The sequence below is a fragment of the Callospermophilus lateralis genome, chromosome 19 (assembly GCF_048772815.1).
Source record: "Callospermophilus lateralis isolate mCalLat2 chromosome 19, mCalLat2.hap1, whole genome shotgun sequence".
Classification (NCBI taxonomy): domain Eukaryota; kingdom Metazoa; phylum Chordata; class Mammalia; order Rodentia; family Sciuridae; genus Callospermophilus; species Callospermophilus lateralis.
This window is the reverse complement of record NC_135323.1, coordinates 13374393-13396614: the sequence shown is the minus strand read 5'-3', so window position 1 is coordinate 13396614 and position 22222 is coordinate 13374393. Positions and strand designations below refer to the sequence as shown.

General features: G+C 50.9%; 1 protein-coding gene across 1 annotated transcript in view; it reads right to left on the bottom strand.

The window, feature by feature from the left end:
* The window catches only part of LOC143385427 (transmembrane channel-like protein 5), a 39756-nt gene extending 17534 nt beyond the window's left edge, over positions 1-22222 (bottom strand). The window contains exons 1-9 of the mRNA XM_076840916.1: positions 22216-22222; positions 21632-21802; positions 17361-17450; positions 11221-11320; positions 10783-10870; positions 8641-8889; positions 6672-6823; positions 3038-3182; positions 1758-1913 (exon numbers count right to left, since the gene is read on the bottom strand). Coding sequence (XP_076697031.1) covers positions 1758-1913; positions 3038-3182; positions 6672-6823; positions 8641-8889; positions 10783-10870; positions 11221-11320; positions 17361-17450; positions 21632-21802; positions 22216-22222 — 1158 coding nt within the window. The remainder of the gene's footprint in view (positions 1-1757; positions 1914-3037; positions 3183-6671; positions 6824-8640; positions 8890-10782; positions 10871-11220; positions 11321-17360; positions 17451-21631; positions 21803-22215) is intronic.

The following is a 22222-nucleotide window of genomic DNA, read 5'->3' as shown; positions in this document are numbered from 1 at the left end:
GGTGGGGATCTTGTGCATTTCCCTAGGAATCACCTGCTCTTGAGAACTGGCCTAGGAGGAGCGGGTGCCTCTGCAGGCCCACGCTGCCCCCTTGTGTGAGCGGGAGAGAGGACCTTCCTCAAGGGAACCCAGCACCCTGGCATCGGCTCAGGGTGCAGCCTGGGCCGCCCCTTGGCCAGCTGTCTTCCCTGCAGGTCTCGGGATAAGACAGTCCTGTGGATCCAAGGGACGCCTTGCGTCCCCATCTGAGCATCCCCAGGTCTGAGCATCCCCAGGTCTGAGCCCGCGTCCGCTGGCGACGGTTCGCAGGTGCCCTGTGCATTTCTGGAGTGTCTCTGGAGCCCCGGGCTCCCGGGGTCCCAACGCTGCCCGCCTCCCCCGCTAACAGCTGCCCCGGTGGAGCCGACGCTGGGCTCCTCTGAGCCTCTCCTCCCTGTTTGCACAGCCGCGAGGTTTCACATAACCCCAGAGATGTTGCAAGGATCCAGTGAGATCCAATAGGGCCAAGCCTGGGCCCTGGGACACAGCTGGGGACGCTCCCAGGAACTGCAGTGACCCATGATTGGCGGCCACCACTTCAGAGGCTGCAGCCCGGGGACTCCCTCACTCCTGCCTTCTCTCTCCGAGCGGCTCCCCTTTGTCCAGGGCCAAACAGTCAGAAGTCTTCCCACTGACACCTGCCTGGTCACAGCTTGTACCCTAGGTGGGCGTTGCCAGGGGCCCCAGGGCTGTGGCCCAACCTCCCCTCTTCACAGCAGACCTTGACAGGGCATTGACACAACCCCACACTTTTTATTCTGGCCTCTTTTGCAGTTTCCTCCATTTAGTTGAGAACCTATTCTGTCCTAGGTCTTGGGCCAGGTGCTGGGAGAAACAGACACACAAGCAGGGGGGCCTCAAAGCTGCACGTCTCAGGCTCAGAGGGGAGGGCTGCAGAGTCGGGGTGCTTTCCTCAGCCTGGTGGGGGCACCGGTGGTGGTGAGGGCAGGCCTCCTGGAGGAGGTGACATTCATGCTAAGATGGGGGGGGGTTGCCAGGTGACAGGAAGCATAATACTTTCAAGGATCTGTGAACACACCGTTTCGCATGGTTGGCACTAGATACGGGGGTGGTGGGGCACAGGCAAAAGTCGGGTCATAAAAGATCTACGAATCCTGCCCCGAGAACCGATTTGTATTTTCTTCCCTTTACCTCTCCCCTCCCTTCCTTCCGTCCTTATTTCCTTCTTTCCTTTTTTTGAAGAGCTGCGGATCAAACCCTGGGTCCCATGCATGCTTTGCAAGTCTCACTGAGCCATCCCCGGCCCTAGACTTCATATCGAGAACCATGGGAAGCCGGTAAAGAAAGTTACGCAACCAGAGCAAACTGCGCCCAAAGGTGGAGCTCTGCACCCGGACAGAAGGAGCCGTTACCAGGGAACAAAGCTGGATCCTACAGAAAACCCGCCCTTCCCCTCGGCCACCCAGGAGACCAGGGTCAGAGCCTAAATCACAGCATCCCTTTATCACTGAGGGTGACAGGCACGGGGAGGTGATAATGAAGGAAGAAATGAGCACTGGATCCCGGCTGCACAGCCAGAGCCCCCAGCTCTGCAGCAGCCCAGACTCTTTGCTCCCTGCTGAGGTGCAGAGCTGAGCCCGGGAGCCAGGGGACTGTGCGATGGACCCTGGTTTCCTGACGCTGGCCTCAGGTCCCCCGCCCCAGCCTCCCACCCCTTCCTCAGCCCGGGCCCCTGGCCTTCCCGCCCGTCGGGTTACCTCGGAGTTGTACTCGGCCAGGTAATAGACGGCGACACAGCAGGCGATGGCCATGCCAGTGGACACCAGCCAGGCCGCCACGTGGGCAGACAGGCGCGTGAGCTGCTGGTGGAAGGTGAGCTTGGTGTTCTCCAGTCGGATCTCTGACAGGTTCTCCTGGGAACACAGGAAGCCAGCTGTCAGCTGGTGTGTGTGTATGGGGAGGACAGGGACACGCTCGCCTCCCCCAGAGACACACCCAGCCCAGATCCAAAGGGATGGACCTGGATTGTGGGAGGCCCCGGGGAGAAGCTCAAAACAGCCAAGAACCCCCATCCCACATCCAACTCCGTTTCCATCTTAGAGGAACCGGTGGGAGCAACAGATGGTGACCTTGAAGGAAACACATGAAGGACACAGAGTTTTTCCTCGATTGAGGCTGGGTGCACACACGGAGCAAGAAGTCAACACCCGCAACCCTCTTGTCAAAGCCCTGCTGATGAATTCTGCTTGTTAATTCTTTTTTGTCTGTTTTTATTTTGGGGGTGATGGGGGGGTACTGGGGATTGATCTCAGGGGTACTCAACCACTGAGCCCCATCCCCAGCCCTATTTTGTATTTTATTTAGAGACAGGGTCTCACTGAGTTGCTTAGTGCCTCGCTGTTGCTGAGGCTGGCTTTGAACTTGTGATCCTCCTGCCTCAGCCTCCCCAGCTGCATTCCCAGCTTTGCTATTTCTTTTTAATAAGTTTATTTCACCAGGGTTGTTGCTCCATCTCCACACTATGAATATTTGGGGCCAGATAATTCTGTGGGGGGGGGGCATCCTCTGCACTACAGAGTGCTTAATAGCTTCCCTGCCCTTTACCCCCTGGATGCCAGCAGTAGCCTGTCCCCAATTGTAACCACCAAAAAAGTCTCCAGACATTGCCAAATGTCCCTCTGAGGGGAGAAGATGTTCTAGATTGAAAACCACTGCTCGGGGGTAAAGTTTTAAACCTGGAGCTCTCGGGTCAGGAAGTCCCTGCCTTTGAACACTTTAACATAAAGGGCTACGTGGCCTCCAGGAGGGCTGTACGAGGTAGAAGGCCCCCGAGTCATGTGGAAACGTCCATCTCCCCACATCACCACCAGAACCAGGCGTTATGGCTATTTTGTGTTTCTATTCTTTTTTTTTTTTTTAACAAATCTCATGAGCAATTAAAAAAAAGTCATTGATTATTGCTTGATCAAAAGTAGACATCGCTGGGCGGGGGGGGGGGGGTTGGGGCGCGGACACCACCTGTGGAAAGACGCCTCACCCTTATCTCGGTGCTCAGACTCTTCTGTTTCAGCTTCACGGCTTTTTCGTGGGTGACAGTAAAGTCCCAGCAGAAGATAAGTTTGGCGATCCCTCTGGAGTAGATGTGGGGGTTGATGAAGTTGTTCCGGAAATACTTGGCCATGCTGGAGAAGGCAGAAAACAAAGCCCCCACAGGTCACTCCACCAGGAATGGGGGGATGCAGGGCTGGGACCAAGGACACCCCGCCATCATCAATGGTGAAAGGTGACATTGGAAGAGTGGCCTGGAGCGCTGGGACAACAGACACAAAGGTTGACAGGCCTGCCCCGTCATCTGAACTGGGGGATCTTTGTCCTTTGAACTGTCAGTTTCCACACCTCGTGATGGGGCTAATGACAGGGCCCACCTCAGAGATCTGGTGAGAGAGGTATGCGTTTCCTGCAGCTGCTGTAACAAATCACTGCCAACGAGACAGCTCTAGATGACGAGGGTTTATGACCTTAACATTTCTGGAGGTCAGAAGTCAGGAAAATGGGTCTTACAAAGCAAGACTTTGGCAGGGCCCTGGTCCTGGGAGGAGGATCTTGGGGAGAACCTGTTTCTTTGCCTTTTCCAGGTTTGGGGAGCTATCTGCATTCTTTGGCTGTAGGTCCCTCCTCAAAGCAAGAGGAGTAGCATCTCTCTCTTTCCCTCTCTGACCTCTGGTCTCCCTCTTTAAAGGACCCTGAGGGGCTGGGGATATAGCTCAGTTGGTAGAGGGCTTGCCTCGCATGCACAAGGCCCAGGGTTCAATCCCCAGCACAACACAAAAACCTGTGGGTCCACGGGGCCGGCTGGATAACCCAGGATAATCTGCCCATCTCAAGATCTTTGACCTAAACACATTGCCTTTGGGTTGGAGATGAGTAGCCAACCCCAAGTCGCTGGAGGGTTTGGAACAGCAGGCACTAGAGGGCGCCATTGAGACAGTGGGGATGTCCCAGACCAGGGTCCTCTTAGCACCAGGCCTGGCCTGTAACAGGCGCTGAATCTGCACCCCTTAGTAACAACTACTGCAGAGACATACTTTAATAGAACAGAATGAAATGGCACTTTAGTCAGAATTATCATGCTGGTAATAAGGTCATTAGGAGCTGAATTGCTTCCAATCCCCAGCACCGCAAAGAAAATTAAAATAAAATAAAAATGAAGATGGGGACGCAGAAACACAGAGGGAAGACCACTGAACACTCAGGGAGAAGACAGCTGTATTAGTCAGCTTTCCATCACTATAACACACGCCTGAAATAAAAAATAAAAAAAAACTTACAAAGAAAAAAGGTTTGTTTTAGCTCACACTTTTGGGAGCTTTGGTCCATGATCAGTTGGCCCTGTTGTTTTGCACATCATGGTTGTGCAGGAGGGCAGAGCCGAGCAGAACTTCCCACTTTGTGATCAGGAAGCCAAAAAGAGACAGAGATGCGAGGGTCCCAGGATCCCCTTTGAGGACCCACCTGAGCCCTCCCATCGGGCCCCACCTCTTACAGTCTCCACCACCTGCCAATCACATCAGGTGGGGTCCAGCCTTTAATACCCAGGTCTGTGAAGGACACGGAAGCTCCAAACTACAGCAAGCCACGGAAAGAAGCTGCAGAAGAAACCCGTCCTGCTGACCCCTTGATTTTGGACTTCTACCTTCCAGAAACCGTAAGAAAATAAATTGCTGGATTCAGGGGCCTAAACATGGACGTGCATCTGACAAACTTCCGGATCCTGGGGTAAACATGGACGTGCACCTGAGGGACTTCTGGATCCAGGATCCTAAACATGGACGTGCACCCGAGGGACTTCCAGATCCGGGGGCCTAAACATGGACGCCTGAGGCACTTCCAGATCCGGGGGCCTAAACATGGACGCCTGAGGCACTTCCAGATCCGGGGGCCTAAACATGGACGCCTGAGGCACTTCCAGATCCGGGGGCCTAAACATGGACGTGCACCTGAGAGACTTCTGGATCCAGGATCCTAAACATGGACGTGCACCCGAGGAACTTCCAGATCCGGGGGCCTAAACATGGACGCCTGAGGCACTTCCGGATCTGAGGGCCCAAAGATGGACTCCTGAGGAACTTCCAAATCCTAGAGTCTCAACATGGACGTGCACCAAAGGAACTTCCGGATCCTAGAGCCTAAACATGGAGGACTGAGGAACTTCCAGATTGAGAGCCCAAAGATGGACGTGCACCTAAGGAACTTCCAGATCCCGGGGCCTAAACATGGACGTGTCCCTGGAACTTCTGGGTCCTTGTGCCTATAAAGGGCAGGGCGTGACTCTCAGAGGGACGTGGCCCATGAAGGGGAGCTGAGTATGGGGCCTGTTGGGGGCAGACGGAGCTGTCGCACCCTGAACTTGAATGTGACGGTGACCTCACTTCCCGGCCTTCCCCTGGGTGTCACTTCGTCCCCTTCCAGGCGGTGCCCGGGAGGAAGTGAGACCAGGCACAGGGGCCAGGCCCTGAGGAGGGACACTGTCTTTCTCCTCGCTTAGCCAGGCACCCAGCCTGGCTGGGGACGGGGACGTCTTGTGACACTGGCTGCCTCCTGCATCCCTGCCCCAGGACCTCAGGGACCACAGGTGGGGACAGTCGTTGATTCTCCCCTGGCCGCTGACCCTCAGCCCTGGGGTCTGCCCAGGGAGAGCTCTGTCTCCCAGAGGGTCAGGGGGCCCCTGTGACCTGCTGCTCCTTACCCACCATCATCCTGGGCCAGCAGAGGTCAGGACACCAGACGCTACTGAGAGTGACATCTCCTGGATGGGCGGCTGGGACTTTGCCTCTGTCCCCAGGCCTCGGACACCAGATGATCCCTCCCAGAGACAGAAAATAACCTCACACTGCCCAAGACTTATTTTTAAGCTTTGGATTCTGAAATTTTCCTGCTGCCACCTTCTTTGTGAAGCCAGTTTTTCAACAGAGACAATATTCCAGGGGGAAAAAATACAACATGGAGTCAATCAAACCAAGCTGACCCATCTGGTCCTCCCAGAGAAATCTGGCCTGGGGGGAGAAGAGCCATCCTCAACTGGCGAAATAGTGACGTTCCCTTGTCCTTATTGTGTGTAAGCAAAACAAATAATCTGATATTAACTCATCGAATTATTTTTGAGGAGTGCTTGGCTCATAGGAAAACTGATTCTGTTTTATGGAATGAAGTGTTACCTGATTTTAAAATGTAAAATGAAGCCAATTAGGGTTGTTAAATTACACTGTCATAATTCTGTTCTTTGAGAGCAGAAATAAATAAACCTTTTTTTTAGAAAAAAAGAAAGAAAGAAAATAAACTCCTGCTGCTTCTCAAGCCTCCCAGTCTGTGGTGCTCTGCTCCGGCCACCAGCCAGTGCCCACGGCTGGAACCCTTTTCCTGAGTGGTCTCCCACACGTACCTCGTCTCTGACCACTGTCCACCCGTGTCCTCATATCCGAGTCATCTGGGTCACCCCATCTTTATTTGTCCTTAAAGGCCCACAACTAACTCTGTCCAGCTCCTATTTTACATCCCAGGACCAAGAGATCCAGCACTGTGGAGACACTGGCTCCGGGGTAATGTTTTGGAGAGTCTTGGATTTAGCCTGAATCTCCAGGCAGCCTCATCAGGAAAGGCGGATGTCTCCGTACCTGAAGAGCAAGCTGAAGAAGCAGGTGACCAAGCAGGCCCCGATGGTGAAGAGGTACGCCAGCTGCATGTTGTAGGCCAGCCTGCTGCTCCCGTGCCGGATGGTGGAATTGGTGTAGAAGCCGTAGTACATCACCGTGTCCCTGAAGTAACCCTGACGGGGACAAGGAAGAGATCCAGGTCAGGTGTATCTTGAGACAGAGGTCAACAATGATGGTCCTCAGACTTGACCTCTTCGTCTGCAGAAAATTTGGGCCCATCAATTTCGACATTGGTATCAAAGGGGAATCCTTTCCAGAATTCTTCATATATCTCTCTCTCTCTCTCTCTCTCTCTCTCTCTCTCTCTCTCTCTCTCTCTCTCTGTGTGTCTTGTACTAGGAATTGAATCCAGAGGTGCTTAACCACTGAGCCACATCCCCACCCCTTTAAAAAAAACATTTAATTTAGAGACAGGGTCTCACTGAGTTGCTTAGGGCCTCTCTAAGTCGCTGAGGCTGGCTTTGAACTCAAGATCCTCCTGCCTCAGTCTCCTGAGCTGCTGGGATGACAGACGTACGCCACTGCGCCTGGCTTCCAGAACCCTTAAGTACACCCAAATCTGCAGCTGCTCAAGTCTCGTATATTAAATGGCCACTGTATTTGCACATAACCTGCCCCTATCTTCCCGTCTGCTTTAAAAGATCTCACCCATCATACTGGATACAATGTCTAGGCTATGTAAATAGTTGTTACAGTATATGATTTAGGGAGTAAAGAGGAGAAAACAGTGTATATGTGTTCAAAACAGATGCGATTTTTTTAAAAAATGCTTTCAACCTGCAGTTGATCAAATCCAAGGATTTGGAACCCGGGGATTTGAAGATTGACTGGTTTGCCAGAAAAAGGGCTCCCGCATCCACGGAGAACCTAGAGGTTTTCTCACTAGGCTCCCAGAGTGAAGAAGAGTCTCCAAACCAACAGAACCTCACACTGAAGGCGCTGGTTTCACAGACAGCCGGGCAGCAGGACAAACTGGCCTCGTGGACCTCTGCCAGCTGTGGAATACGATGGCCACACGTATTTAACAGAAAACGATTTAAGCCTTTAGGTCTACGCTGCAGTTTACAGAAAATGAGAACCCAGTTGGAAGGAACACAAGGAAATAATCAAATAATCTTGGAAGGTGGGATTTCAGAGCCTGCAGAACAATGGGCACAGTTTCTATAACGGAGACAATGTCCAGAAAAGGCTCCCTGGGGTTGGGAGATTGTTCTAGATTCATACAGATTTGGGGGGGGGGGTAGATATACAGTGTGGTCTTTGGATCCTGGTCAGAGCACGCTCTGAAATTTCCCCCAATTTGGGGGAAAACTGGAAAAATGTAAATATGGTTTGATTTTAGATAATGTTCATCTTTAATTCTGTTGAACGAGATGATGGGATTACGCCCTGTGCCCTTATTTTTCAGAGACGCACGTTGAGGAACTTCAGAGTGAAATATCCTGATATCTGTAATTTACTTTAAGATGCTTCCCCAAACAATAAGAGAAAGCAATGATGGCAATTCTAAATCTACGTAGCACGTAAAGGAGTATTTACCGTACCACTCTTTATTCTTCTGTATACTTTGAAATGTCTCCTAATAATGAATTCTTCTTATACACAAAATATACATGGTGATGAAAACATGAAGGATCAATTAACATAATAATTCTATTTTAGCATTAAAGGAAAATGCTTTTTAGGGTTTTTGTTTGTTTGTTTGTTTGTTTTTGGTACCTGGGATTGAACCCAGGGGTGCTTAACCACTGAGCCCCATCTCCAGCCTTTTTTATTTTGAAACAGGGTCTGGCTAAGTTGCGTACGGCATCAGGGTTGCTGAGGCTGGCCTTGAACTTGCAATCCTCCTGCCTCAGCCTCCCAAATTGCTGGGACTACAGGTGTGTGCCTGGACTCGCCGGGCGTGAACTTGGGGAAATGCAGGACTTACCGCCCCTGTAAAAAACTCCAGCCCGGTGAACTGGAGCGTGTTCTTCTGGGCCACCGTCAGCTGGGGGATGACCAGGAAGCTGAAGTTCACGATGAAGGAGAAAATGTTGAACTTCAAGAGCCACCTCAGAAAGCTGAAATAGGAGAGGACGCTGGTTCCAAACTTGCCTCCGATGACCTTCAGCGTCTTCTGCCACAGGCTGGTGGTGTTGAGGAGCTCGGAGACGCTGCTCTTGGATCTCCGGTAGACCTGGAGTTAAGGGTGCCGGGCAGGGGGCTGGGGGTTCACTCAGGTATCTCTGAGCAGGGTCCCTCATGGCACAACCAGCCACTGACCCCAGAGCCTTCCACAGGGCCCCACACCATGCTCTGCATGTTGACAAAGTTCATCTCCTTTAAGCCTCATTCATCTCTGAGGTTCTGCTATTGTGACTTTCCCAGTTTGCTGAGGCTGGCCTTGAGCTTGCCATCCTCCTGTCTCAGCCTCCCAAATTGCTGGGATTACAGGTTGAAGAAGATGATGCTCCCAGTGGCCAAGTGGGCCACCGACCTCAGCGTCCTCCTAGACCTTCCCTATGTCCACCTTTGCTCCCAGTGGCTCTGGGCCACTCTATCCTCACTCTTGCCCCTCCCTGTTTTCACCCTCTTGCTGTGCTGGCTTTACTATTGCAATATAAATTAGTATACCTATTATACCCACATTTACTGCATCACTGTTTACAATAGCTAACCAACCCAGAACCAACCCAGCAGTCCTATGACACAGAACCACCCCAGCAGTCCATCAACAGACAAATAGATTAAAAAAAAAAAAAAATGTGGTATCTGCCCAATGGAATACTATTCAGCCATAAAGAAGACCGGAATTCTGTCATTTGCAGGGGGAAAAAAAAGGTAGAACTGGAGGACATTATGTCACGTGAAATAAACCAGACACAGGAAGAAAGGCACTGCAGGCTCTCGCTCATAGGTGGAGACTAACATAAATTGTGGAGTGCCACCCATAAAGCTACTTGAGTGGTCTTTTACTCGGTACCGAGCCATGGGGGACTTAGGTCTCCCCCCAGGGACCATCGTGGCATTCCCGTATGTAGACTCAGGGCGTGAGATCTCTGCCCACCCCCCACTAGTGGGTCAGCTCGGGCTCTGGAGTTGGGCGTGACCCAGGGGAACTGGACAGCCCACCCCCTACCTTATTTGGCAAAGAACACTCCATGGAAAACCTTTGATGTCCCCCATATAAATAAAGCAAGCGTGGGCTCCACTGCTCCCTCTGTCCCTGTGGAAGCGCCATCCTTAAGATCCAAGAGCCGGCCTGCCCTCACTGGGAAAATCACTTCCCGTGGACAGTGGGGTTTTCCACCATTTTCTCTTAATTAGCTCTTACTCCGCGGCCGGCCTGCCTCGGCAGGGGAACCCCGATTCCACCGCGTGCGCGGGATGTGGGCGAGAATGACTCTTTGATTGCTAGGGGCTGGGAGGCTTTGGGGGAGGAGGAGCAAGGAAAGGCCAGATAATAGGGAGACAGAGCGAGCTGTGGTGTCCCCAGCCCAGGGGTGACTGCAGCTGACAATGGCCTACTGGGTGGGTCATGCTGGCCGAGGAGACAGGAGCTCAAAGGCACCGAGGAGAAAGGAATGATGAGGAGGGACGAGGGGCAGAGCTCAGTGACGGGGTGTGGGCTGAGTGGGCAGCTGGCCCTGGAGGAGGAGGAGGGGGAGGAAGAGGAGGAGGAGAAGGAGAAATAAAAGGAAGGAAGGAAGGAAGAGAAGAAAAGTAGCATGGGAGGGAAATGTCCCTATGCACACAGTATGTCTTTCCATGCTGATCAGAACATAAGATTCAATTCTAAGCTGAGCGCAGTGGCACACGCCTGTCATCCCAGAGGCTCGGGAGGCTGAGGCAGGAGGATCTCGAGTTCAAAGCCAGCCTCAGCAACTGTGAGGCGTGGCCCTAAGCACCTCAGTGAGTCCCTGTCTCTAAATAAAATCCAAAATAGGGCTGGGGATGGGGCTCAGTGGCTGAGTGCCCCTGAGGTCAATCCCTGGTATCAAAAAAAAAAAAAAAAAGAAAGAAAGAAAAAGAACAAGAAATAAGGAAAGAAAAAGAAAAAAAGATTCAATTCCAAAAAAGGCTGACTCACCAGAGAAAAGGTGTGCAGACACCGGGCGCAGCAGGCCACCTCCAGGGCACGGGGACCCTGTTTGCTTTTCTCTTTGTCAACCACTTTCCTGTCGGGAGTGGGAGGAGAAAATGAGAGACCCACCGTAACCCACCTTCGGGAGGGGCTGCGGCTGGGTGGGGGGCTGCCTGTAGGGCCAGCTGCTGGGAGGGAATGTGGCTGGTGCAGGGACCCCCAGCCAGGCCCCTGGAAGGCACTTCCTCCTCTCCAGGCCTCCTTCTCGCACCCACACCCCAGTCCAGGGAGTGGGTGGGTCTCCAGCCCCTGGGGAGAGGCAGGCCTCCTTGGATTATCTGGAATGTTCCACAAGGAATATTTGTCTCTCCTCCTGCATTTATTGATCTCTCCTCTGAGGTTCGCAGGGAATCGGGGACAGATGGACAGTCCTCCGGTCCTTACCTCAGCTTTCTCTTCTCTTCCATGGTCCTGGGCTGGTTCCTGATGGCCTTGATCCTGTCCCTGGATGTCATGGGGATCAGGGATGCTATTAACTTTTGTCCTGCCAAAGGAGACACACGGAGATTCGTTTCTTTCTTTCTTTTTTTTTTTCCTTTCACAGGGTCGTAAACATTTTAAAACCTGCTGCTGATGTTAGATCACGTTCTTATAAAGAGCACAAGGAAAGAGAAAGACAGGGACCCGAGGATCCCCAAGTCCACGATCGAGAACCGCCAGAAGACCAATCAGTCTGTTCAGACTCAGAGCCAAAGGAATCCACGATGTGGGGCTGCTCTCAACTCAACCCTTCCCTCCCGTCACAAAAAGGCAATATTCAGGGCGCCAACGGGATCCCGCCGCTCGCTCCGCCTGCCCATCTCTGTCCCTTAAACATCCACACGACTTCCTTGGACCCGGGGGCTCCAGGCCCAAGTGACTTCTTCCCCTGACTATGTTCATCGACCCGTCCAGCCCTCCTCCTCTCCACTAGCTCATGTTTGCATTTCCCATCAACGGGGTGGACAGGGCTGGTCACCTACCCGCAAAGTCATCCCCGATATGTGAACAGAATCCCGACTGTTACCCCACCCCCTGGGCAAGTCCCCGAGCTCCCTCAGGTCAGGCCCATGTCCAGGCCAGTGGGCAGGTCCCCGTTATCCTAAGCAATCCCAAAGGGCCTGTCCCCCTTGCAGGTAACTGGATCCGTCACAAGCTTGGGACATATTGTTGGCCAGTGTTCTCCAAGAGGTAGGCAGTTAAGGAGTTTCTGTTCAAAGAAACCCCAAACAGGGCTGGGGGCGTGGCTCAGTGGTACAGCTTGTGGGAGATGCTGGGTTTGATCCCCCTACCGGAAAAAAAAGAGACAGACCGTTCCTTCCCACCATGGATAGTCTTGTGTCCGCCCAGGACACCTGCTGCCACTGTCTGGTACCACTGCTGGGGCCCTGATGTGCTGGAGATGGCTGAGCGGGTCGGGGAGCAGGCAGACGGGCTTCTTGGTCACATCACTGAGCCGGAATTCCTCATGAGGACCTACCACGTTTATTTCAATGACGTAGTTGGGGTGCAGGGGAAATCCCCCAGAGGGTCCCTGAATCACTCTGACATTTGTGTCGGGAAGGACAAGCCGAGAGGAAGAGAGTAGATTGGAGGAAAGGGGAAATACAGAGAGGCAGGGAGACAGTGAGGTGCCCCCATCTTCAGAAGCCAAATCCACCAAATGCTTTGATGTCACTGGGTTTTTTCCTTCTCCCCCCAGAAATCTGCTGAGAGCTGCTAGACTCCACACCTGGAGCCGTGTGGGGTGAAGGAAGAAGAAACCGCATCTCCACAGGCCTCAGGAGCAGAGAAGCTGAGTTCTCCGCGAAGACGGAGTTTCACCCTGAACTTGGCGGTAAGAGGCATCTTGTCCTCATTTCCTGAACCATGGCGGGAAAAATGGGCCAAAGCAGGATGGCGGGAGGATTAAAAACTCACGCTGGGCAATCGGGAAAACCTGCAGGTAGCCCACCTGTGCCAGGTCACTGACCGTTGGGAGTCTCCGTCTCCTCATGGAGCACATGGAAAAGCCTGCCTCAAAGGTGGGAGGGTGGGGAATAAATAAAACTGAACTTGACAGCTGACCCAAAGGACGTGTCCCCGGGCACCTGATAGTACAGGGGTCTCCGGGTGAGTCCTGTCTTGGTTCCCCGCATCCTTAGATCACCTTCTGAGCCTTGCACATTATTTGATGTCTTAAAAGTGAATTGGGAAGTCGTGGAGGCACGTGCCTATAAACCCAGCAGCTTGGGAGGCTGAAAGGCAGGAGGATTGCCAGTCTGAGGCCAGCCTCAGCAACTTAGCAAGACCCTGGGTCTAAATAAAAAACAAAATTTTTTAAAGGGCTGGGGATGTGGCTCAGTGGTTAGGCGCCCCTGGGTTCCATTCCCAGTACCAAAAAAAAAAAAAAAGTAAATTGGGCCAGGTGTGATAGCAGCACATGCCTAAAATCCCAGTGACTTGGGCGGCTGAGGCAGGAGGATCGCAAGTTCAAAGCCAGCCTCAGCAACTTAGCGAGACTCTGTCTCAAAAAAGTTAAAAGGGCTGGGGATGTGGCTCAGTGGTTCAATGCTCTGGGTTCAATCCCTGGTACCAAAAAAAAAAAAAAAAAAGAAAAGAAAAAGAAAAAGAAAAGAAAGAAAGAAAGGAAATTGGGAGGCTTCCCTGCTACCTGCTCAGCAATTTCCCAGCAGATGATACCTTGAGCGGTTTCAAGGGAAGCGCAAGGAGTGTCTATGCCCGGGCATTCTGGGCTGTGGTGGGTCTGAGACATGGATTCCTTCAGAGCAGCTGACAACTGTAATAACTGGTGGTGCTTCGTGTCACTGCCACGTCTGAACACCTGAGAGTCCACCCTCTCGATGTCGGGGAGCGATGACACCCTGCCGAAGCCGGGCTTCACCCGTGTCCTTTCTGGAAAAATCTGATTGGAGGACGGTCGGCTTTCGGCCCCAGACGGCACATTCTCTACCTCTACGACGATTTCGTTTACCCAGTCATCCGACAGCATCTCTCGCCTCCTGCTGGCTGGGTCCTGCAACCCAGGAGCGGTCTTCAGAGACCTCAGGCAGCGGTCACACCAGCGTGGCCCAGACCCAGCCGGGGGAGAGTGGCCGCCATCACAAAGGGGTGCTCCAGTCACGCTTTTCCAAAGCCAAGACCAGACCACTGAAGCCAGCCCCCGCACCCACCAACAAGTCACAAGAGAACTCCCCACATCTGGCCCCCAGGGGGCTCTCCTCAGAAGGAGCTGTGTTCTCCTGCAGAGAATTCTATCCTGTAGCTAGGTAAGAAATTAGAAACAGAATCCTTCACTGGAGACAAGGGGATTCTAGAAACAGAGGACAGACATTCTTTTGACGTCTCATAATCAAAGGGCGACTTTCACAGCCAGCGGTGGTGGGACACACCCGTAATCACAGCGGCTCAGGAGGCTGAGGCAGGAGGATCGCTCGTTTCAAGGCCAGCCTCAGCAACTTTGCAAAGTCTCTAAATAAAATATCAAAATGGGCTGGGGATGTGACTCAGTGGTTTAAGTGCCCCTGATTTCAGTCCCCAGTTCCAAAAAAAAAAAAAAAAAAAGGCAACTTGTTTTTTCTTTTGTAGTTTAATTGCTTGGTCTAGAACGTATAGTTTTATACATTTATATAAAACCCAGATATGTTGATACTGTTCCAATGATCCTCTCCTGACTCCCTCTGATGGTGGACACAGCTGTCTGTCTGCTTCTCGGTATCCATTCTTTTTTCTCCTATGAGCAGGAATTACTTTTCCTGAGTGGACGTGGGATTCTCCCAGCTCCCTTTGCGGCTAAGAGTGGACAAGTGACCGACTTTCAGACATGTGACCTCAGGAATGCTCTTTAAAGGGGATAGTGCACCTGGCTTCGCTTCTGCCCTTTACCGTGCCCCTCTTGTACCTGGGGGCACTCATCTGAGTTATTTAACAAGAGGTTAAATAGTCACCTGCTAAAGATGGTGGAGAAAGCTACAGGGGAGTTTCAGTCCTCGAAGACATCGCGGGAAAAAATACTTTGGACTTTCTCCCTCTACTCTTTTTGTTACAGGAGAAAAAAAATCAATCCCATGATTGCTAAATCCATTGTTCCATTTCAATGTCAGACACCTGAACACACTTCCCACCCATCAGATTTAGACATCACCTAGGTCAGCTTGTTGAGGGGAGAGTGGGAGGAAGGGAGGTGCAGAGAGAGGAACTGAGACCCCTTCCCGTCACACTCTTTAAATGGGAGGCTTGGGCTACAACTCAGGACTCTCACTAGTGAGGATGATTGATAGTAATGATTCCTGCCAATTCTGCAGGTCAAGTACTTTAAACAGAGCGTATCATGACGTTTTCCCAATCACCCTGTGAAGTGGGTACTATCGTCAACCCCCCTCTTAGAGCTGAGAAAACAGAGGCTCACCTGTCATCCCAGCACCTTGAGAGGCTGAGATAGGAGGATCCAGAGTTCAAAGCCAGCCTCAGCAAAAGCAAGGCATGTGGCTCAGTGGTCGAGTGCCCCTGAGTTCAACCCCTGGTCCCATCCTCACCCCCGGAAGAAAAAGAAAATAGAGGCTCAACGGGGTTAATTTACCTAGGCTCACAAGCCATCAAAGAGTCATACCAGGTGGGTCTGAACCCAAAGCAGGGGCTCCTGATCACTTTACCTTGGCCCCATCCTGTTACAAGATGCCACTGCGTCATTCATTCTTTAATAAATGAATAAATATCTATGAGTGCCTACTGCATGCCAGGGGCTTCTGGGGGCACAGCATAATCCATCACAGTGACACCCTGTCATGAAGATGTCCACCAATTAATTGCACAAGGTTTGAAAATCAGAAGCAATGCAAGGCAAAAAATAGCAAAGAAAGCCACATCTTCTATTTCTTTATTTACTTTTTGATTTTTGGTACCGGGACTAAGGTGTTAAGGTGTGCTTAACCACTGAGCCACATCCCCGGCCCTTTTTATGTTTTATTTTGAGACAGGGTCTCTATAAGTTGCTTATGGCCTCTTTAAGTTGCTGAGGCTGGCCTCGAACTTACAATCCTCCTGCCTCAGCCTCCTGAGCCACTGGGATTACATGCATGAGCCTCCATGCCTGGCTCCCTGTGCCTTTTAAGTGTCCTTCTACCGGAGACCTTGAACCTCATGCTGGCCCCACAGAGCGGTTTTCAGGAGGCCAAAGGCCTCCCTCTCACTGATGGTTAAAGCCATTCTGCGCTCCAGTGCGTCCAGAGTGAGGTTGTTATTTATATCCGCATGGGTTTCCCTCCCAGGTAGCACACCTAACCACTGTGAAAGATACATGCCCCCTTGAGAAGGTTCTGGAAGGATGAAGTTCAGGACTATCCATCGGCTACGGGGCTGAAAGTGGAAAGACAGTTTTAAGTCATGGAGTCTCTCAATTTGCATTATTATGGAAAGATCCCATTAATTTAGTCCTTCTAATTCACAGGCTTCACGTTTTGGCTTTAGCATTCCTGTTTCCTTCTCCTCTGAGGCACGGTTACTTGGTCTTTGCCTCCAATCAGATCTTTGGGACCCCTCACAGCGATCCTCAGCTTTCCACACCGACTTCAAAGACTCCCACCTGTCACCAGCCTGATTCCAACTCAACCGTCACATTAATGGATGATCATTCAGGGAAAAAAAAAAAAAAATGGTTTTTTTTGATCAGTGGACCTGTCCCCACCAATACAGACAATAGCCACAGGACAGACAGGTGACCCAGTCTCGTCTCCTATGACACATGGACTGGTCCGGGTGTCTGTGCTCCTAATAGGCTGGTTAGAGTCTTTGTCCACATGGATGAACGGACGGGGAGAAGGAAAGGCTTGAGGTAGCTGGGCTGGGGGGGGTCTGTATGGCCCATGGCCTGACGCTGAAGCTTATAGAGAAGCTGGGTCAAGCAGAGGCAAACACTGGACGGGCAATGAGTGAGTCCGGTGGCACCGAGCCCCGTGTTCAGATTCGGAGGCCCTGGTCTCTGTAACTCCCCCGACAGATTAACCCAGCAGACAGCTCTAAAGTCCCTTAACCTGTCAGGATTCTTTAAGTGGCTCTAACCTAACCCTAACCCTAACCCTAACCCTAACCCTAACCCTAACCCTTCCCACCACGTGAGCCAATAAGTTCCCTCTGGGCTAACTCCCTTTGGAATTGGGTTTCTGTCGCTTGCAACCAGAAGATTCCTAATGAAGACACCTGGACACCCAGAAGGGATAAAGCCACACATCTAAAGACACCACCAAGGGCTGGGGGTGCTGCTCAGGGGTGGGGCACACGCTTAGCATGTGCAAGGCCCTGGCTTCAACCAGAACCCAGTACAGAGAGGGAGAGGGAGAGGGAGAGGGAGAGGGAGAGGGAGAGGGAGAGGGAGAGAGAGAGAGAGAGAGAGAGAGAGAGAGAGGGAGGGAGGGATATGCACCATGCCAACTCAGCAAGCGTTGCCCCACTCCTCCAGCCGAGGAACGGCCATTGCTGGATCTCCAAGTTGCCTTGAGCCGTCTCCTTCCCCAGGGCTGACGTTCCAGTCCTGCCCCATTAACTCTTACCTTCAGGTGACTTGTGCCAATCACCTTCAGACAGCGGTGGGTTTCCATAAGCACCGACAGGGCCACCTTCGCCCACATACGCAGGGTTCACTGGAATGAAGAGGAGGAAGGCACGGCAGGTTATTCCAGCCCACCAAAGGGTCCTGAGCCCGAGGTGGTGATGAGGCGCGAGCCCTAGCTGGTCACGGTCCCTAACACCGAGACCTGGTCTTCGAGGTTCCTACAGACCCATGGCTGGGAACTCAGGTGGGAAATAGTATAAAACCAGATAAATAATACGATGGAGCATAATCAGCCTGACCAATGGTGCTCTTTTGACTCTAAGCCATGGATCAAAAGAATCGTCACCCTGGGACCCGGGACCCACGTCCACTGACATGACTGAAAAACAAGTTTCAAAAAACTGAGCTTTGAAGGCCTAAGCTGCACTCGGACACGTTCTTACTCGTTCTATTCTTTTCTATGTCAATTTCTAATTTTATTTTAATTCTATTTCACTGAAAAAAAAATTCCTTTTGCAACTTGGTAATGAGTTGCAACTCAAGAGTCTGAAAGACGCTCGCGGAGGTGAGGGCAAAGGTTCCTTCCAGGTGCAGAGCTTCCTGATGACGCATGAATGGACAAAATGTGGAGCACTTCCTTGGGGACACAGTCCAATCTCAGCATGTACATGACAGTGTCACATTTCAATATTTATTTTCGATCCATGATAAACATTAAAGGTAACCTCCTCCATTGAGAAAACAGATCACATGTCGATGGGGACAGTGTGTAAAATTACACTGCGGAACGTTCTGGAACTTCTTGTTTGGGAATGATTCCCAGTTCTGTTCCTTACCAGCTGTTTGTTACTGGGCATGTTACTTAACATCTCTGAGCTTCAACATCTTAATCTCTAAAGTAGGGGTAATAATATAACTTTCACATAGGGTAGTTGGAATTGAACCAGCTAATACAAATAAAGTGATTAATCCTGGAACATAATAAAATTTTATTATGTATCAACTATTGTAGTCAATTAATTGCTGTTCAGTGAATATTATGCCTCACCCCACCTGGGCCACCTCCATTGATGTTGGGCTTGGTGACAGGATTTTCTTTTATGAATATAACACAGCAGATGTGACATGGCAGTTCTAAGCCAATGCTATAAAATCATTGTGAGTTTCTGCTTGCTGCTTCAAGCAAATCCAACTTATGCCATGGGAAGAAAATGCCCCAGGTAGCTCACCAGTCCAAGAAGAAGGACACTAGGTCTAATCGGAACACATGACCTGGAGCCAAGCACAGCCAAACTCAACCCAATGCAACCCAAACCCAGCCAACCCTGAAGATGTTAGAAATAAATTTATTGTATGTTTATGATATGAGCCTGGTTTGGGGGGTTGTTTGTTACACAGCATTCCTAGGGTGACTGCTAACTGATACAATTCATGTAGTTGCTTTATTAATTCAGTTAACATAACTCATGCATCTAGTTTGTGCCAGGCACTAGGAAAACCACCTAGAACCTCGGAAGAGACCCACACAGATATGGAAATATGGCTGCTTCTCCTTTTCCTTCTCCTCTTTTTCATCTTTTGCAGTACTGGGTATTGCTCTACCATGGAACCACATCCCCAGCCCCATTTTGTATTTTTATTTTAGAGACAGGGTCTCACTGAGTTACTTAGTGCCTCACTTTTGCTGAGGCTGGTTTTGAACTCATGATCCTCCTGCTTTGGCCTCCCCAGCCACTGGGATTATAGGCGTGCAAAATAGAAAATAAAAGGGCTAGAGATGCAGTTCAGTGGTTAAGCGCCCCGGGATCAATTCCCAGTACAAAAAAAAAAAAAAAAAGAATGAGTAGGTGATTGTCAAGGGCTACAACTTTAGTTCTACAAAGAAGTCCAGGGAAGGAAGCCACACTTGATGGCTTTTTTTTTTTTTTTTTTTTAAAGATTTTAATTTCCAGTGTTCTCTACAGCTAGGTGGTCAGAAATCTGCATGTACCCTGCAGTATCCACAGTAATGCAGGGCAAATAAAGGGCCAGGCCTGGAGCTGGAGAGCCTGGATTCCACTCTTGGCTCTGTGGGTTTGGTGGCTGGGTGACTCCCATCAATCAAGGCAGAGTGGCAGGCTCTGGGTGGTTGCCGTGCAAGTCAATGAAAGGCAAGTGGTCAGCAGGGTCTCAGGGCAGAGAAAACCCTCAGACCTGCTCAGCACATTCCTTCTGCCAGCAGTGTTTACAGATCTTTCCCCATTATCCACCCCCCCTGGAGTCTTTGTAGTCGGTCCCCTCAATGCCCCCCTCCCCCAGGAAAACTTAATACCACAGGGGCCTGTGTATCTATTTACGTATTCTCTGTGTGTAGGAGCTTTATAAAATAATAAAAATAATAGGTTTAATAACAAAACATAAACATAATATATTTTCCCCTGCTCTGTCTTTTCGAGAACAAACCGCCCCTCCGCTCTCCTCGGGATGACTACTGCCCTCTATTGAGAATGCATGGTACGAAGGTCTGGGATATTCCTGAGCTGAACAACTGAGGTTTGGGCTCCCAAATGGATATTTCCCATGCAAATGTGTTCCAGTCAGTACTTCCCATTAGTACAGAGGGTCTCTGAATTATTACTGGATCTTTGGATTCTATGTGGGTGGGAAAGTGCTTTGCATGCGGTAGATACGGTAATGCAAATTTTGAATGTTGAGGGCTGGAGTTGTAGCTCAGTGGTAGAGTGCTCTCCTGGATGTGAGGCCCTGGATTCCATCCTTAGCACAAAGCAGGAGGAGGAGGAGGAGGAAAGAAAGGGAAGGAGGAGGAAAGGAGGAGGAAGAGGAAAGGAGGAGGAAGAGGAAAGGAGGAGGAGGGGGGAGGGGGAGGGGAGGAGAAAGAGGAGGTGGAGGAGAAGGAGGAGGTGGAGGAGGAGGGAGAGGAGGAAGAAAAGGAGAAGGAGGAGGGGGAGGAGGGGAAAACAAAGGGAAGGAGGAGGGGGAGGAGGGGGAGGAGGAGGAAAGGAGGAGGAGGGGAGGAGGAGGGGGAGGAGGAGGAAAGGAGGAGGAGGGGAGGAGGAGGAGGGGGAAGAGGAGAGGGAGGAGGAGCTGGGGGGGAGGAGGAGGAGGAGGAGGAGAGGAGAATACTGAAACTTTCCAGGCTAGAATACGATGCGATGCGTGATTCCAGATGCTGGGCAGCTCCCATCAGCCCTGCGATCACAGGGCGCAGCGCTGTTCTGCACGCTGCGTCTCTAGGCTGAGTGTTCCCTAGGTCAGGTGTATGCAGCCTCAATCATTGATGAGGGTTTCTCAGGGCGTGACCCCATCATGGGCCAGCGAGCATGTGTCCATGGAGGTATATCCTGACCGTCCTCTCTGCCTCCTCAAAGGCTTTCCGCCCCCCTCGAGGCCGGTCAGGCCTCCCTCTGCACCTCCCAGCAGAGCTGATCTAGGTCGAACCCCCTCCCCTTCTGGCCCCCACAGGCTCTAGATTCCCGTAACACTGCCTGGGTTTTTCCTCTTTTATCATGAACTAGTTTCTCCAAATAAGCAAACAGTTCCTTTTCCCACCTGGAAGGTAAGAATGTGGATTTGCCAGCCTCCCAAACTATAAGCTAAATAAACCTCTTTTTTTTTTAGGCCAGGCACGGTGGTGGACGCCTGTAATCCCAGCAACTTGGGAGACCCAGGACGGAGGATCGTCAATTCAAAGTCAGCCTGGACAACAGAGTGAGACCCTGTCTCAAAATAAAAATAAGTAAAGGAATCGATAAGGGCTGGGGGTGTAGCCCAGTGGTAGAGCATCCTTGGGTTAAATTCCTAGGACTGCAAAAATAAATAAATTAGTAAAAGATAAATAAACCTCTTTAAAAAAAAATAAAGGTCCCAGCATCAGGTATTTTACTAGAGCAACAGAAAATGGAAAATTATAGTATTTTTTACATAGGGTTTTTTTTTTTTTTTTCCTATTTTCTTTGAAAACTCAGGATCTCATCATGCTGAGCCTGTTCCCTGCATAACCACCATGGGCCAGACTGAACTTCAGCACCTTGGGTAGGCACAGGGTGAACAGGCTCCCATTTTTCACATGCTTTCCCTGGCCTACTTTGGTAATTGATGACACGTGGCTTCCCTGGACAGAGTTCCCAACTCTTGCATCTAAGGAGAGTGTTTGAGGCGGGAGGGATGAGCCAACTCTTCTATTGCTATGACTGCTTAATGGTAGCCTCCTGAGCCCACTAGATTTTATTTCCTTCCCAGAGTTCGAGCCTCCTGTTAGGATGCCCTTACCATAGCCCTTTCCATGAGCACCTGGCAGAGATGGGTCGCGTGGATCTGCCATCTCCATGGACGACATTTCAAAACTTCCAGGGTAATCTTCACTCTCTCTCCTGAGGATGCCCAAGGAGGCATTACTCCTGCAATGGAATGAGGGCAGGGTTGAAGATGTTTTACTGAGCACTGTAAAATCTCAAAATATGGGTCACCATCCATCCAGTAGTGTGGTGAGAACAGCTGTCCGTCTGTCTATCCATCCATCCATCCACCCATCCATTCACTCATCTACCTATCAATCCATATACCACTCATCTATTCATCTACTCATTCATCTGTTCATCCATTTACCCACTTATCCATCTATCCATCCACCCATTCATACACTAATTCATCCACTCATCCATCTATTCATCTACTCATTCATCTGTTCATCCATTTACCCACTTATCCATCTATCCATCCACCCATTCATACACTAATTCATCCACTCATCCATCCATTCATCCATCCATCCATCCATCCATTCATCCATTCATCCAATCATCCATCCACTCACCCATCCATCCATCCATTTATCCATCCATCCACCCACCCACCATCCAT